Source organism: Magallana gigas, chromosome 6, assembly GCF_963853765.1.
Source record: "Magallana gigas chromosome 6, xbMagGiga1.1, whole genome shotgun sequence".
Taxonomy (NCBI): Eukaryota; Metazoa; Mollusca; class Bivalvia; order Ostreida; family Ostreidae; genus Magallana; species Magallana gigas.
In genome coordinates this window covers 31,423,068-31,441,536 of record NC_088858.1, presented here as the reverse complement: position 1 = coordinate 31,441,536, position 18,469 = coordinate 31,423,068, and the positions used below count along the sequence as shown (strand labels likewise).

Genomic DNA, 18,469 nt, shown 5'->3' with positions numbered 1-18,469 from the left:
TTGACATATTTATGTCTGTTGATTTTAAAATGAACTGAAAGTGGTCAACCATTTATTAATTATTGAGAAAGTGATGATCTGTTCCGTTTAGAGAGTCCCCTTTATCTCATATTCCATGATGACAGGAGTCTGGCGAAGATCTTGTAGTTTTCAGCACGTGTCAATTACTGTCAATCAAGATCAACGTGGTACAAATAAACGATGTTAGATTCATCCGGTTTTGTACGACCCTTTAAAATTCCGGAAACTCATAATTACATTAATTAAGTATCTTAAAGGGATTTTTTATGTACTTCAATTGTCACAATTGACGTTATTTGTTATTTCCAAATGCACGGTATTCAATTTGTCTGCACCGCCTTGGTGTGTTATAGGACCGACGACATCCAAAAATAAGCATTCAATGCTTAAATCAATATAAGCTCTAATGCATAATATAACAAACTGTAATCCATCTAGTCAGTTTGACACTATTTATTCAATATTCATCAATTTCAGAATGATAGTATAATACAAATTGTTTAGCATAAGCATACTATGCCGAAATAAAGCACGGCGAATATTTTGTAGGAAAATTTAAAAGCAACGATAGCGGATATCGAACTATTTGCCTTGAGAACAATTGCTAATAAAAGTACCCCACAGCAGCATTTAAATTTAATATGGCGGTTTAAATAGATATAAAAGGTTGTTACACATATAAATAAACGTTGTTAGAAAGTGCCATACATTTGACAACTAAGTATATAAAAAAGCGTCATCATAATTATTGACGGTAATTTTTAAGTATAACTTTCTGATAAACCTTGAGGCTGACTCGATCAAACATCTTTCAAATGAATTATTATCTGTGACTCATGATAATGCTTATTTCAAGACAGTTTATTAGGGATGACTGTACAAAAAAAAATCAAAAAGGTTATGCCTGCTAAGTAACTAAAGTTTCCTCGGAAAGGACAATTATGTCTCATTTCTTGGAAACAATCCAAAAATGTTTGTGATTTTCTGATTAAACAGCATCTTGCTAAATAAATGATCATATAACTAATTTTAAACAAATAAATTTAAGCTCTGTATCTCAATTACACCTCGACAGATAACACTCAAATTTTGTTTGACTGTGATTAATGCCATACTAAAGCATTGTAAACATTAAAAAAGGAAAATTAAATTTTGAATTATGACCATGCCCTTTAAATCACCGTTTCCATGAAAAGATTCGCCACGGCTTTTCACTACGCAAAGGAAAGTTCATTTTTTTCCTCCTCCATAAATGCAATACATCTTTTAATTTCATCAGCTTTCATTATTATATAGGTCAGTGTAAAACGCTTGTCTCTCTCCTTTATTTAGTCGTTCTTATATTTCATCCTGTAATTTCATTTTCGCTTAAGTTCATTTTCTTCCTCCTCCATAAATGCAATAAATCTTTTAATTTCATCAACTTTAATTAGCTCAGTGTAAAACGCCTTCCTCTCTCCTTCCTCCAGTCGTTCTCTTATTTTACTCTTTAGTTTCGATTTTGTCACGTCTTCCATGTTCAGCGAACGTGCAATATCATTCTGGGAACTTGGAGAGCTTAGGATTGCGTCTTCTAAATCACCACATTTCCAAATAAAAATTTTCTCTTTTGATTTCAAAGCCTCCAGAAATGTTTCAAAATCTTTATCACAACTTAAAAAAAGTTGGAGTTCTTTATCAACGTATCTTTTTGTTAGGTCTCTCTTTAAAACTTGATCTTTAATCCCCCAAATATCTGTTATTATACCATTTGTAACTTTCAAAGGTTTGTCACGATCTAACAAACACAAGCATGGCAGATTGATAAAGTTGCAAAATTTTCTTACTTTGCCCGCGTTTTCACAACCGCCAATAGTAATAATTTGATGTGAAGATATATTGGTAAAGTCATCGCCACTGCTATCGCCTTCTTTTAACAATCTATGTTGTGTCAATATACCTTGTACCACTTCTCTGTCACTTGCTCCTTCCACTAACAAAACTTTGGTTGCAAACAACAAGATTCTCAACGTTTCCATGTCGGACACTCTTGAGAGTTCTTTACTATGCCCAGCATTTCTCACAGAACAAACGTAAGATTCGTCTGTTTTCTTTCTAAAAAATACATGCGTTTTGTTGATGGTATATGTGTCAATAAAATAGTGACTATGTGTCACGACAATTATTGTTTTGTTAAGGGCATATCTGTATAGAACTTTTTTCAAACGTTCGATCATTTGAGGATGCATTCCGCGATCAGGATCCTCTAAACAAAGGGTTTGAATGTCTTTGTGTGCCAGGAGTAAAGATGTTAGCTTTGCCTCTAATATTCCCTCAGATGTCTTTAACAAAGGGCTTGTAGATGCTTCATGTTTAACAACGACTTTCCCGTCGCTTAATAATTCAAATTTAAATTCTTCAGGATATGTAATGAATTTAAAGATTTTCTGCTCACGCTCCTCATCGATATCTGACTTGTGTTCCTTCGACAACAATGTTGATATAACTTCTGCTCGTACACACGCCGTCCTATAGTTGTTATCGTCATCCCCGATATTTTTACTTTTTGTCCATTGTACGCTTCCGATTCCTCGCAGTGGAAAAGTAGCAATATATTTGTCTTCAATCGATTTCCAGTTTGGTTTACTGGTTGAACTTACTTCATTTTCTCTTCGTCTTTTACTGTTTATTTGATTGAGAAGAAGTTGTAATATACTATCAATGTCTTTGTTTTTTCTAAAAATTGTATCGATTATCCCCTGAACGGATTCTTCTAATTGATATTCATAAGTTGTCTTGTCGCTGTCCAAAAACTTGAGATAAGTTCTCGTTTTGTCGCTGTACATTATAACTTTGTACAAAACTTCATCCGGCTTTTTAATAATTCCTGATAATATTTCTTCATATGGATGCAGATCAAATTTGCAGAATGCATATGCGATCGATTTACTATCAAATAAAGTTGTTTCTGTCACATTTATTTCTTTGGTCATGCATCTTCTGATAAGCTCTAATACGGTACTTTTCCCACAAAAATTAGCTCCCACAAAGATATTTAGAGCATTACAATTATCGGTGATTTCTTCTTGGACATTGGGTTTTGGTATTTTGCTTGGGCTTGATTCTTCCTTTTGCAATTCACTTGAAGTATGAAGAGCAATGACTGTTTTGTCTTTGAAATGTACAACATTTTTGAAAACGATTGATTTAAGCATCTGAAATTATAGATGAAATGAGACTGTTAAGCAACTTAAAGTTTATATGATACATCGTATTTTCGTAAAAGTTACAATAATAGTTTACATTGAACAAGACAAGCTACCCAAAACGGTTCAAATTTCTACATAAAACAAATCGACCATCATTATGCCACATTGAGAAATACGGGATAAGATTGGCAACATTTTGCCAGCCAAGATATTTTTACATGTATGAACATTAAATACTGGTAATTGGATACGTCGGAGCTATTGCATGTTTTAACACAATTCACGTATATTATAACCAATAAATATCAAAGAATTTCGATTTCAATGCTAGAATATTTTTTATCGAAACATTGGATAATAACAATTTATATCTTAGCACTAAAACTACTGAAGATTCATATTATATGATACGAAATGTCCTTCTTACAGAGATCAATAGCTGCATGTATCTCCATAATATGGAGATAAATTACTCGTTATATGTGAACGTCATACTTACTCACAATAAAGTGCTTATCATTTAAATGACCTTCGATTCTATACCGATTTTAAAATCTCTGTATTCAAAATTAAGTTTACTTTAATTTGAATAGAGTATAGAAAATAAAGAAGATGGGGGAATAAGATGGCGCAAATGCCCATTCGGTTTAGTAGTGAAATACAATTTTGAATTTATTTTTCCCCAATTAAATCTATTCAAATATATTATAATACAACTTTGCGAAAGCAAAATTTCTAACTATAGTCAGTTTTTAATATATTTAACAAAAAATAAGAAAAAAAATATCGTCGGATTTAAATGTTGGTGGTATCGAACACGTAACATAAAAACCCTAGATATATAAGGTTAGCTTATGCCAGGTACTCTAACCTCTGAGCCATTTCAGACACAACAAAATGGGGTATTTAAATATTATGTGTGACTAAGGCCACGAACTACCGGACTTGTATTATTTTTTCAAAACGTTCAATTGTTGGGATACAAAATGATATTTTTAATGTATAGTGGGTCATCTCTCCACGTTTTTGTTGATTGAAATCGGTTTGTTTTCCAATAGACCTTAAATAGATTATGAGAAAAATATGGAGCACAGACCCACTCTATAAAAGAAAATGCCTTGAAGTTCTAAAAAATGACAGTATTTGCAGGTTTTGATACGTATACGCCTGTTTGAGTCAGCATATTCCAAGTATTGAACATACCATTAGGTTAAAAATCAATGATTCGTTAAATATATATTGTTTTCAATTATTTAAAAAACCCATCAGATTTATCGATACTTTAATTTTTAAGTAGCCTGTCCGACCGCGTATGGGCATTTTACGCGCCTTATCCACCCATCTTCTTATTGATTTTTGTTTGATTTGGAAAAATACCAAGCCCAATTAAAATGCAATATTTATTATAAAGAAATATGGTCTATATGCACATATACAAAGATGACAGATCTTTCTGCAATTTATCCATGTACGCTGCATACGATGAGTGTGTACACAGAGCGATCGAAATTGCTACAGTATGATATCACATTGTCACACGGAGGTACAAAACCTGCAAGTCATAGGCATAAGATTAAATTCCGAGATAGTGCAAAACCACGTACTTTTGGTCCTTACAGAGAACTGATCTTTTAAGCTATTTTTATTACTTAAGATATTTTTTAAGAGAATTTAAGAGGCTTTTTAAGAGGCTTGTCTGTAGACAGACCTGGTTTGGGTTTTACTAATTGAACACATTTTAAAATGAAAATTTTTGTCGTTTTTTAAAGTTACGAAAAGTGTCTTCGTATCGTAACCCTTTTACGTTTGAACCGGTCAAATAGGAACGGTAAGCAATTATCGTTTCTTTAAACATTATTTATAGTCGAAAAATTTTGTTTTTTTTAAACGTAACATGTTGTATAAAGGGTCAACATTTATTATACCCGCACTTTCTAAAGAAAGTTCGGGTATATTGTTGTTACTCTGTTCCGTCCGTCCGTCCGTCCGTCCGTCTGTCACGTTTTACTTTCTCAAACTGCTCTTACATCATATAAACCAGCAATCTGAACTCTTAGAGTTTGATTTGGGGTGTCATGTTGTTTTGTAAAAAGGTTTCAAAAATTCTCTGGTAGTCCTGGGGGTCAAATACTTGGTAAAAAATGACGTTTTTTCACAAAAAACCTTCTTCCTCGAACTCCTCCTACATTTTCAACAGTAGACAAATCATCTCTTGGAATATGTTTTAGGGTATCCTATAGATGCGCAATAAGGTTTCGGAATTTTCAATTTTGTCCTGGGGGTCAATTAATTGCTAAAAAATGACATTTTTTTTAACAAAAAAACTGGTTTCAAAAACGTCATTTTCTTTTTGCGGTAGCCAAATGATCTTCTAGAATATGACTGGGGGTGTCATATTGAAGTGTGATCAGGTTCCAGAATTTTTTTTTTATTAAGGGGATCAGTGGGCAACAAAAAATGACGATTTTTTGCAAAAAAAGTATGGTTCCCAGAACTCCTCTTACAACTTTTGGGGTGGCTACGTCATCTCATAGGATTTAATTGTGGCTATCCTATAGATGTGCAATAAGATTTTAAAAATCTTAATTTCATCCAGGGAGTCAAATAGTAGCAGAAAATTAACGTTTATTACTCAAAAAAAACCCATAGATCCCAGAACTCCTCTTATGATTTAATGGATAGACACATCATATCTTGGGATATGATAGGGACTGTTCTATAGATGTGCAGTAAGGTTTTAAAAATTTGAATTTCATCCAGGGAGTCAAAAAGTAGCAGAAAATGACGTTTATCACTTAAAAAAAACATAGATCCTAGAACTCCTTTTATGATTTAATGGATAGACACATCATATCTTGGGATATGATAGGAACTGTTCCATAGATCAATGTAGATGTGCATTACGGTTTTAAAAAATTAAATTTAACCCTGAGGCCCATTACCTACATATCTTTTGATGCCATTTAAAGATCAAGAATATATATGGTTAAGGGGTGGGGATCTCAACCGTTTTCGAGATATTCGTGTTCTTCCTGTTCGAGGGGGGTCATGACCACCCCCGGGCCCATGACCTACATACCGTTTGATGCCCCTTGACACAGGGAACAAGAATATATATGGTTTAAGGGTGGGGATCTCAACTGTTTTGAAGATATTAAGGGACTTGCTGTTTGAGGGGGTCAGGACCACCCACAGGGCCCATGACCTACATAACATTTGATGCCCCTTGACATCAGAAACATGAATATATATGGTTTAGGGGTCATGATTCTGAGATATATGGTAATTTCAAATTCCTGGGGGGTGGGGATGACCCCAGGGGTCAGATCTAATAAACCCTATATATTGCCAGTAACAGTCAATATATGATTATGAAAACCCTATATTATTATCTTTGTCCGTTTTCAAGTTACCATTTTAAATAGAGTCTACAATTCTTCCTACAATTTAGGTTCAATGTTAGACCCCACACCCTTTTGACACCCGTTAGGGTCATGACTTACATGCCATAATGATCTGATGCGCCATGACCTAAGGAGGAATAATATCTTTGGATTAAGTTGGGGATCTCAATGGTTTTTATGATATTTGATAATTTCAGGAAGAGCACTTGGAATCATGACCTACATACCATCTGAAATGCCTTGAACAAAAAAACAAAAATATAATATGTACATGATATATGATTCAATTTAAGAACCCAGATATAGATCAATCATCTATGTTTTGTAATATTTCCTATGTATATATACATGTATTAGTTTGTGTTTTGTTCTATATATTATTCATGTTCATGACTGTAGTATGGCTTAGTCTTATTTTAAATTACATTAAAAAATCGTCAAATATATGACTTGGAACCCCCACCCCCAAACCAAGCTCAAATATAAACTGCCCCCCCCCTTAATTGTCGAATGATCTATTAAATCAAAATATAATTTGGGTGTCTAAAAACTTTTATAAACTGGTAAAAAATGTTATTCTTAAAAAAAATTATGTTACACCTTGCATAATTGACAAATGATCTATTGAGATATGATCAGAGGTCATATTTCTACCTTGGGATCAATAACTAGTATTCATTGACAAGTTAAAATTAATAACAATAAATGATTCAAATTATAAATGTTTATACTCCACATTCACCCCCCCCCCCCCAATCTAACCTGGTTCTTAAGATTCAGCCTTCTTTATACATTCTTACATGTTTGCAGTAGCAAATTTTAAATCATTTCTTGATTGCTTTTTCTCTCCTGATGCACATTAACATTTTGAAATTGCTTAATTCAATTTTTAAGATTAAATATAAACAAAATGTTATATGCATGTGTATTCGCCTATTTGGGGCAATTGTAAAGTCTCCTAAACATTAAATCAGTCACATCATTAGGCTAGGAATTACCCACATGGATCAAACACTACTGTAACATATGAATAAGATAAAATACTTTATTTGGAGTTGATTTTAATCAACTGTGCCTCCTATGCACTTACTCGGGCAAAGCGAGTTTAAGACAACACCTGGGGTCATTAATGTACTAGTACTTTACACCATTTGATGCATGATCATAATGACATTAGAAGATATTTTGTATTTTCCTGTTTCGTGGGGTCAGAACAGCTATAGTCCCATAAGGTCATGACCTACATTGTATTTGATGCATTAAAATATAATACATTAAGAAAGAAATACTCCTTCCTTCCTATTATAACTCATATAAAAATCATAATTAAGTGTCTAGTACACTTACTTACATGTAATACACAAATTTAATAAGAAATTGTTTATTCAGGGTCAAGATGGGGTCAACTCAATAGTGCAAGTCTGACAATGACAGAAACTTTACAAATGCGATAGGATAGGTAATGATGATAAACTTATTTCAATATCAAAAGATGATGATACAGTATGCTGTCAAAGGGAGATCACATTTAGAAAGTGAAAGTAGAACTCATGTATGCCGGCATCTCATTATATTGTGCTACTGCTACTACATGTATTATGCTTACCTATATTGGTCAGCATCATAATGATAATCCAATTAAAGCACAATAATGAATTCCTTTAGCTGATCTTAACTAATCCTTTTCTGCATATGGAAAACACAGACATGTATGTATACATGCGAACCCATCTAATCGAAGAGCTGGGTAAAACTAGTACCCGCTAATGATACCTGCAGACCTGTGTTGTGTACGGATCAGTTATTTGTAACATGCATGTATTTTTATGACCTATTCTTCAAATCCACTTGCACCATTTTATTAGGTAAATAACAGCTTTAAGGTGGTGCAGGACACCTGCATATTGTGATGTATACTTCCTATTGAGATAAACAATAAAGTATATTAAATATTAATTAAATATAATGTTACCTAACGTTAAAGTGCAGTGGGTTAGAGCGTTTACATGTCTGTAAGAGCATTGGGGTCCAAGGTGTATTTATGGTAATTTTACAATCGATATAAATGAATTTTCATGTGGGGGGGGGGGGGGGGGGGTGTCTGGACCCCTTACTCCCACCCCTTCTCTAACTCTGTGCACACGATGATGTACATATGTATGCACACAGAAGCAAATCTAAAACCGGCAACCACCACAGGGAGGGGGCATAATTTAATTTTTAATTTTTAATTTTGTTTGTAATAATTATATAGACCGTTATACTTTCTATGACATGAAATTTTAAGATTATTGATTAACTGAAAGTTCACTGCAAACAGTTCAACCCCAAACTGCACATAAAGTGCTGCTCATGTGTATTATCATATGGAAAGGGATCTCATCCTTCAGTTATGAAAATTATAATTTTTAAATGTATTACCAGAGTTTGCATGTGGCCTTCATTTTTAATTAATTAAACTGGTACAAAACAGTGTTATTTAGGGGCAAACACTTGGTGCGGGTATTACTGTCTAATGACAGCATCTAGTTATAATTGTGATTCTGTGTAATTCTCAACAGTAATGCTGTAACATAAATGGTAAATGAAAATGGGTGATGAGTACCGAGAGACACTCTGAAGTCGCAAATGCCCGATTCTTTGATTGTTCCGAGTATCTCAGATCACGTGATCAAAGGGTATAAATATGAGATGACGTGAGTTTGCAGTCAGTCGCAGTGTAGACGCTGAAGTGAATTCTTCCAGATAAGCTTATTGTTCGTAAGTCAATATTGCTCAGCGATTTGCAGAACAATAATACTGGCGTATAGAAGCAACTTGTCTTCGTGAGCGTTGCTTGTTAGATTCAGCGGGTAGACATTTGTTATCAGTTACGAGGGTGCTTCGTGGGGTTGCTTTGAAGTGACCGATAGACGCGTCGGGTTGTTTGAAGCGACCGATATAAGCGACGGGTCGCTTGAAGTGACTGATAGAAGCGACGGGGTTCGTCAGAGCGACACATAGAGTTCGGCTAGGGCCCATACATTCACATATTTATATTTAATTGAGTTTTGAATCAATAAACGTTAGGGAAGCGACAAGGAAAATTATTATATATCTTAAACAATTATTATAAGAATCAAACACCTCAGCAAGGTATCTGAGGGGGCCCGTAATAAATATTAGCGTGTTTATGCAGACACGTTACAATGCTAATGTAATTATTTTCATATTCCATGTATAAAGTATGTTTTATTACAATAAAGTATTTTTGAAATTTCAAAGGGTATTGGTACGTCTAAATTTCATCGTAACCTGCATATTGGCCACTTGATATCAAGTGAATCCAAAATAAAACTTTTTTGTGAGAATAATTCTACCGGGCCATAAAAATACAAACCTTAAAAATGTTGATGAAGCGATTGGGTTTCCGCGAAAGTTTTCGACACAGTATCAGAATGTCAGTTCTGTCACGTCGTGTTTAAGATGTTATTGATGTTATGACTTTGCGACACTATAAGTACGGGGAATAGCAACTCACTTGGCAGTGGAGGACCCTTAGTCACTAAATCCGGTCCAAAAGGTTTGGGACTAGCGACTCTGAAATCAGATACAGGGAAGCCTTGATTAATTAACTGAACAACTTTATTGATGCAGGTCTCCGATTAGAATGCAAACAACATAATAGTCACCAGGCACAATAAAAAAATATTTCTAACTGCTTTAAGCATTACAAATGTAGGTGCCCTATCCTACCTAACGCTGGTGACTATCAGAGTGATCAAACAACATAAAAATACTCACTCTGTATAAAAAATCTAAACAATTACACATTTCTAAATAGTTGTTAAAGTAAACAAATGCTGAGGAAATTCGAACGTATAGAAGTAAATAAGGTAAACAAGTGATTTGATAAATAAAACTTTGCAACGATAAACCATTGATAAAAGCATGTATAATTTTACCCGTTTCTTCCTTGAGATAAAAATCAAATAAGTATAACAAATAAAACTTACGATGTAGACGTTTCACGCGAAATGCAGCTTTCGGCAGCTCCCTGCTACCCAGTTGCGCATGCGCAATCGAACCTCCGCTTTCACTTTATCTCAGCATAACAAGTTAGACGAAGTTAGACGCTCAGGAAGGATTCAGCGAGGTATATACGATTTAAAAAAATAATTTTATTGTCTTTTATGGATTATATATGCTCAAATATTTCTTGTGTTTAAAGAAATAATGTTATCTTAATAAATTTTATGATATGTGTATGTCATAGAAGGTACATGTATTGTAAATATAGATAATTATTTAAGTTGAGCAGATATACAGGTCCTAACCATCATTGGAATTCGGCTCAATCTGTCAGTAATAAAAAGGGGGTATATAAAAGAGGTATATAATGCACCTTCTATTTTTTGTTACTCAGATTGTGTCAAATTCTTGTGCTATATATTTATCATAGACCCTGAATAGTGAATTAATCTTTGAGCTTATAAATGTTTGCCGCCATCAGTGGTCTAGCATAATGTAGTAATTAGTAATAAATACATGGAGCCTTATGTCGTAACAGGGGCCTAATGACAGTTACTTAATAGAGCCTTATGACCTAGCTCTTTCGAGTCGTCGACATCTATAGATAAATTAATTAAGAAAATTTAGTAATGTAAATGTTCACAGGACCTATATGTTTTCATTGTGTGTGGGCTCTACCATATACCTATGATCTATCTCACTGATGTCTTGTCTTTATTGTCATTCATTATGCTAATTTCTAAATAAAGTGAGCTTAATTAGTGAAAATAGAGTTTTGACTTGCCTATTGAAATAAAAAATCTGTGATAAAATCAATCTTCAATGTAAAATGTTAGAAGTACATTACAAGTACAGTATATTCTTCTGTAAGATTGATATTTTTAAATTTTGTATAAGCTTTGATTCTCTTCAATGCCTAGACAAGTATTTATTACATGCTGTACAGGATTGGGCCGTGTGCCCTAGCTTTTACAGCTGCTATAATAATTCTACATTGATTAAAGCATGCTTTTATTGTTTCAGAATCCTCCAGTCAGCCAGCTGGGGTGATTCTTTACAAGCACCCTAGTCAACCAGTGGATATAATCTGAATATAAACCCTTCTGTACTCCCTAAATTTGACCTACACAATATCATGTAGTCTTCCATTTGAGCGGTGGGACTGCTGACTTAAGAGTGGTATAGCATTTTGTTCTTGCTAAATTCTTGGTGTTCTCAGACATGCAAAATAGATGAGGTGGAAGACGTGATTCTTGTTCAATGCTGGTTGAAAGATTTCTATTTGTTTTTCAGGAACCCTGTGTTTTCATCTATTTGGTGATAAAGTTACCTTTCTATACACCTTACTAGGCAGAACAAAACAATCAGGTAATCCACATGGAGACTTCTCTAGAGCTTCAGTATGTTATTGTAATTTTGTGTTTTAAAGAGATTCTTATTATTACAATTAGTCATTGACATTCTCTTAACGTTATTAACATGTATCTTGATTCAACTTGTTAGGTTTTACAAGATCTCCATTTGTGTCTCATTTGTTTCAGTTAATGAGAAGCTCTCACTTGATCCAGACAGTGACATAGCTATGTAACTACTTACCTATAATGATCACTCACATGCTTTGTAAATTTCAAGTTATTACATCATGCAGTAGGTTCAAGATATTGAATTATATTCATGCATATCATAAATGTTAAAATTTGTAATGTGCAGCACACAGTCACACTATATGACACTAAAAGAAATTGATGTACTGTAATTCAGAGGAAACCTAATTGTAACTATATCTATTTTTTGTGAAGTGTTAAAAAAGAACTTGTGCTGTTTGATAATGCATGTAATACTCAATACATTAGGAATTACTATGAATTCTTTAGTCTTATTCACACTGCTCCTATCAGAACTGGGGTGATGTGCAATGATAATGCATTGTAATCATTACATTTTTCAAAAGTAATGTGTAATGCACCCATTTCTCAGTTACAAGTAATTGTAATGTAATGCATTACTTCCATAAAAATGCCATGAATAGTTATGAAAAATTGTCATTGTATCTTTTTTGTAATGTTTAATGTAATTCATTACTTTATTGTTTAGAAAAATAATTGTTATTTATTACTTTTGTAAATGAAAGTAATGATAATGATAATTGTAATGAAAAGAATTCCAATGAAATTGTATTTTTTAAAGTGATTGACCCCTGGACTGGCTCCTATGTTATTCAGAGACTTGTGTCTGGTCAATGTAATAAGTTTCTCAGGTCACTGTTATCAGTATTTGTTTACTGTAATCAGTATGTCTGGTCAGTGTAATCTATATGTGGTTAATGTAATCACTACATTGTATTTAGATAATATTTATTTAGTATTCACTAACTGGACAATGTTAACAGTTTCTGGACAATGTAATATGTATCTTGTCAGTGTAAACAATGTACTAGGCAATTAATGTCTTTTTCTTTTTAGTATTTGTTTAATGTAGTCAGTTTTAGATTGACATAAAATGTATTTACATGTATATGTATGTCTAATAAATATATCAGTATAATCATAATTATATATACAGTGTACATGTATACTAAAGTTCATATTCTGCTTGTTACAGCGCAGTATGGAGAAATTGAAATACCCACATGAGCCAGACCCTGTTCCCTCATCCATTGCTTTGATAGACCCACTTATCTGATGATGAATGAAAAAAATGTGTCCTAGTGTCTGTAATAAACTTTCCAGATTTCATCAACTCTTCATTGATGGGTAACTATTTTTAACTAGGCCATAGTTGTTTAAAGAGATATCTTAGAGAGAGTAAAGATTGAAATGAATATTTTTCAAATTTGTCTTTTCATAATCATGATAATCATGATATCAATATTGATAATAATGAAATGTGTTTGAAAACTCAGAAACTTACATGCATTGTGAATCAATGAAGTGAGGCATTTTTTATTACCTAAACTTCAATTTTAGTATCTGCTCCATAGCAATAATTTTGATAAAAACTTTGATCAATTAATATAATGCAAATTTATTTCAATTAAGGTACCGGAAATCCACTACACCTTGACTTATACTTGTTTAAACACCACGTCATAAGATGGCAATTGGAATGTTTCGTTAAAATGGGGCTTTTGTTCATCTTTACTGAATTAAATTTTGAAATATTATTTATATCCTAAATTGCACATTTTTTCACCTATTATATTTACATGCCGCTTAGCCATCATGCTATCTGTCATAATATATAAAGTAATTTTCTGCTGATTTGAGAAACTGTTTTAAGGTGTAGTGAGCAGGCTGGGTGGTCAAAACATTTTCCATCAGATCTACCAGTACCTTAAATTTTAAGGTATGATTGATTGAACTATTGTTTGGCTTCTAAATTTAAGTATTTTCCTATTTATACAGAACTCTTGAAGACAGAATACAGAAGATGGCCATGACCATCTAGTCCACCAAGAAACCCCCCTAGAATTTCCGGTACATGTAATGTATTAATCTTATGCACGCGGCATTGTTTAAAGAAATAGTAAAATGAAAAACCAAAACGGAATAACCATTTCCGGTTTTATAAAGAGAATATAAAAACGCTTATGCCGCCTGGTGTCAGTTATGAAACTTGTTAAAAATAAATTTAACTAATCAACAAAATGAATAATCAAGCCAAAAACCTTTTTCAACTAACTTAACATTTAAAAGTAGAAAAATATCAAAACAGGCTTAATGAAAATAAACAAGGTCAAATAAAAACTTTAACTCTGATGAAAGCTCAAATTTCTTAAAAGTGCATTTAAACATTAAAAATAATAAGAAATACTTTATATTTCATTAAAATAAAGAAAATGAAAAATATTTGAACTTTGCATGAATGAATTTAACAAAAATGAACGTAAACCATAATTTACCTGAAATCAGATACAGGGAAGCCTTGATTAATTAACTGAACAACTTTATTGATGCAGGTCTCCGATTAGAATGGCCGAGGTAGGGCAAGCTATCTCAATCGGAGACCTGGGCTTCCCTGATCTATTTCGACCAATCAAAAATTAGATTCTTTGTTCGGAACAATTTTGGTAATTAAAAAATTAACCCACGTGACCTTATCGACGGACACTGGCCATAAAGAAATAATTGAGTTAACGTAGATAATCCCTTGACAAAGAAAAATCTGTTGACACCTGAGCACATCTTGTTTTTGACACCAGGTAAAAAGATAAAAAGACACCGTAATAACAATTACAAACATTGAAGCACCCATATGTAAATTTCTTAGGTCTTCGGATTAATCAATTACATAATTATACATTTTTGTGACATTGTTACTCCGCATGTTTTACAGATAATGTTTAGATAAGTAATTTGACAAAAATAAGCTATTTACTTTGAACCATCTGACTTTGTTCAAAAACTCTGTAACAATATTTGTTAGATATGCCGACATTAAAGTCTTGTATGTATTTTATATAATGGAGAAAAAAATCAAAATTAAAATGTGCATTGCTGATAATGGTAAACCTGAGTAAAATATTAGATCAATAAAAAAATATTCTACACTACATATCAAACACACTAATTGGCTAAATAATGTCTCTAATGAAATTCTACACAAAAAAATAAAAAAACATTTATCTTTAATTAAGACACACATATATTGTTATTAATCATATCTGTCCTTTCCGATATATTTTATTTTATCAAATAAAACATACAACATGACTACTTAAAGTAGTCATGTTGTATGTTTTATTTGATAAAATAAAATATATCGGAAAGGACAGTTCCTTGAGAGGTATTTCACAAATTTGTTGATGCTTTCTAGTAGGATATTTAACCTCAGAACTCTATATCGATCATAAATTTAACCAAGTTCACAGGGAGCATGCGCTAGTCAATGATTTTGTCTAACTACGAACAGTTTAGAATCTTCGCTAATTCTTTACATTTTAGGAAAACAAATATCACTAAGGGAGTTGTTACGTGTAACTTTGTTAATCAAAAACTTTTAAATACAATTATGTATTAGGTATCTATTATCAATTGCAGATAATCGATCGTAACAGAATTCAGGGGCATTTAAATGGGTGTACAAAACACACATTTGTTCATATCTTTTTTATTTCCAATGCGTATCGATCGCAATTTATCAATCGGGACATAATGCAGACAACGGATGTTTTGACTTTGCAAAACACTTGGATTACTTTAAATTACCTTTAAATTATATCATGTGTTTAATTTTTGTAGGAACATGCAGTGCAAATATTAGGAATATACGTCCTTCAAGTATGATTCCCTTTTTTCCTGCAAAAATTTATTGTTAACTAAAAGCTGTGTAGAGACTGACATGACTAAAATCTACAAGCCCCGTTTATCAAATGGTTGAAACCTTTAGCAACCTGAGAAAATTTACGAATTGACGAAATAACCATGTTGATGTCAGACTCATTTTTTTTTTAAAGAAGATGATTTGGCTGTTTCTTTTATCCAAAATCCTGGTGTTCACAACAATAAACACTGTGCCGTATAATTATGCCAGTGCCAAGATGGCATTTTTGCACCCGTCTAAGCTGCATATATCGAAAAATTCCAATATGCCATATGATATACCTTTGTTTAAAAAGTTTAAAACCGCCTTTGATATCGATCATTGTATTTTACCTGTCAGGTGAGATAAGGTGTGATAATTGCCTTTCATAAATAAATTCCTACAGGAAAATGTTTTTTCCATAGGAAAAAATATGTTCCAATTGGAAATTTGAATTTTGAAATTTCCTACCGGAATACAAGAAATTGCTATAGAAATTTTAATCCCGATAGAATTTGATAAAATCCGAAAGGAAATTTTAATTTCCTATGGTAAAAAAAACCTGTCTAAACCAAATTCCTACAGGAAATACCAATCTCCTATAGGAAATATAATTCCAAGGAATTTTAGAAAATCCTATAGGATTGTCAATGTTTCCTGTAGGAGAACCGTTTCTCATTTTTAAAGGTAAATATCTCACCTGTCTGGTAAAACTGGGCTGGGTTTTACAAAAGTATCATAAGATTTGTCATAAGAAAGATCTTAAGATTGTCATAAGATCTGACTTATGACAATCATAAGATCTATCATTTGCATTTCACAAAACAATCTTAAGTGTTATAAATCTTAAGATATGTTTACACTTGTATATACTTTTTAAACATATACAACTTTTAATGCGATACGTTAAAAAAGATGCGCTCACACTTGGATTATTTTCATTTCATTATTTATCTATTATTATTTTGGTTTTTAAAACATATTCAACTTATCTAAACAATTTTTTTATGTTTTACCTTAAGTTTTTAAAAATATACTTAATTGCATTTATTGCTGTATTCATAAGACAATAGTGGGGTTTTTTTGGAAGTAAGGGAATTGTTGTATTACTATACTAGTATACAATGTACGCATGTGGAATACAATTTTAAATATAAAATTTTAACAGAAAATAAGAGATATAAAATATATTGTAATCATATCATTACAAGTAATGTGATCCGCCCCTGCCTTTGTGTCTATTGAAGAAAAAACCAAAGCATGATGTTTGAATGCACTCAGTTGTGACCAGTAAGCGGGTAGGAAATCGAAAGTCCGTGCGGTCAGAAAAACGACATTAAGTGAGCTCGGGGATGGCAAAGAGGTGTCAAAATTTTTCGGCTGCAGAAATATCTGTTTTAACAGATGAAGTTGAAAGTAAGAAAGATATTCTTTTTTCAAAACAAAACTCCACTGTCTCAAATGCTTTAAAGCGAGATGCATGGAAAGAAGTGGCATTAAAAGTGAATGCAGTAAATACAACAGGGTACGTCAGGACGGGGGAAGAAATGAAGAAGAAGAAGTGGATTTGCTTGAGCAGTGAAAGTAGGAAAAAACTAGCCTTGAATAGGAGAGAGCAGAGAAAGACTGGAGGGGGGTGTTTGCCATCAGAAGCTACACTACGACCCATAGACGAGAAGATAGAGGGAATTATCGGAGAAACTTCCATATCCGGAGTTGAAGGTGGCATTGATGTCCTAGACTCTTCTACGACCACGGATGCATTATTAGCACCTCCAAGCAACATGACAGATGCCTCAATAGGTATAAAATGTAATTACATGGCTTTTTTTGTGCACTAAGTTAATTTTAAACACGCATCTTTTACGTGGAATATCTACTATAATTTTATATTCTAAATACTTAAACAAGTTAAATTAATATTTACATTGTTTTGCATTGTATATAGAAAGATTTATCTATAATTTTTTTTTTTACAGAATGCCAACCTTCCGTTGAAAACTCGCGTTTAAGCAGAAAGGGCACAAAAAGAACCGTTAGTACTAGTGAATCGCAGCAAAGGGATGACCTCATGACGAGACTTGTGACAGCAGAAGAGGAAAGGCTGAGTATTGAGAAAAGAAGGCTTGAGATAGAGGAAAGAAGACCTGACACCGAGGAGAAGCGTCTCAAGATTGAGGACCGGCGTCTTGCGGTTGCTGAGCATCAGCTTCAGATACAGCGTGAGCAGCACTCGCTTCACCTGTGTCAACTCGGAATAGTAAATAATGCCACCCTTTGACTGAAAATGAGTAATAAATTGAAAATATGTGTTTGATTCATTTTATATCTTGTTCATTAAGCATCCCTTAATAAGAATAATAAATATACATGAATACACATTTCAAACCAATTAGTCCAATAAGTGAACAAACTTCTTTGTTACAGGTTCAATTTTAAAGCGGAATAAGGAATCATACACAATAATGTCTTCATGGTTTTAGGAAAAAATTCACTGAAATTACACAAATTCTTTCTCCGAACTAAGGTCCTAAAATCGAGTAT

The 18,469-nt window shown here is 32.9% G+C and overlaps 1 protein-coding gene and 2 long non-coding RNA genes across 3 annotated transcripts; 2 read left to right on the top strand and 1 right to left on the bottom strand.

The window, feature by feature from the left end:
- Positions 1-458: 458 nt before the first annotated feature.
- Positions 459-10,649, bottom strand: LOC117688902 (uncharacterized). Its single transcript, XR_010714923.1, has 3 exons — positions 10,609-10,649; positions 9,993-10,192; positions 459-3,215 (listed from the first exon to the last, which is right to left on the bottom strand). It is a non-coding gene; the product is annotated as an uncharacterized lncRNA (long non-coding RNA).
- On the top strand, positions 10,629-14,285 carry LOC117688903 (uncharacterized). Its single transcript, XR_004601267.2, has 5 exons — positions 10,629-10,748; positions 11,648-11,803; positions 11,918-11,992; positions 13,226-13,377; positions 14,029-14,285. It is a non-coding gene; the product is annotated as an uncharacterized lncRNA (long non-coding RNA).
- Positions 14,286-16,658: 2,373 nt separating this feature from the next.
- On the top strand, positions 16,659-18,206 carry LOC109618699 (myb/SANT-like DNA-binding domain-containing protein 4). The gene is made up of 2 exons (XM_066088251.1): positions 16,659-17,728; positions 17,905-18,206. The coding sequence occupies exons 1-2, from the start codon at positions 17,278-17,280 to the stop codon at positions 18,204-18,206; spliced, it is 753 nt and encodes a 250-aa protein (XP_065944323.1). The 5' UTR covers positions 16,659-17,277.
- Positions 18,207-18,469: the final 263 nt, after the last annotated feature.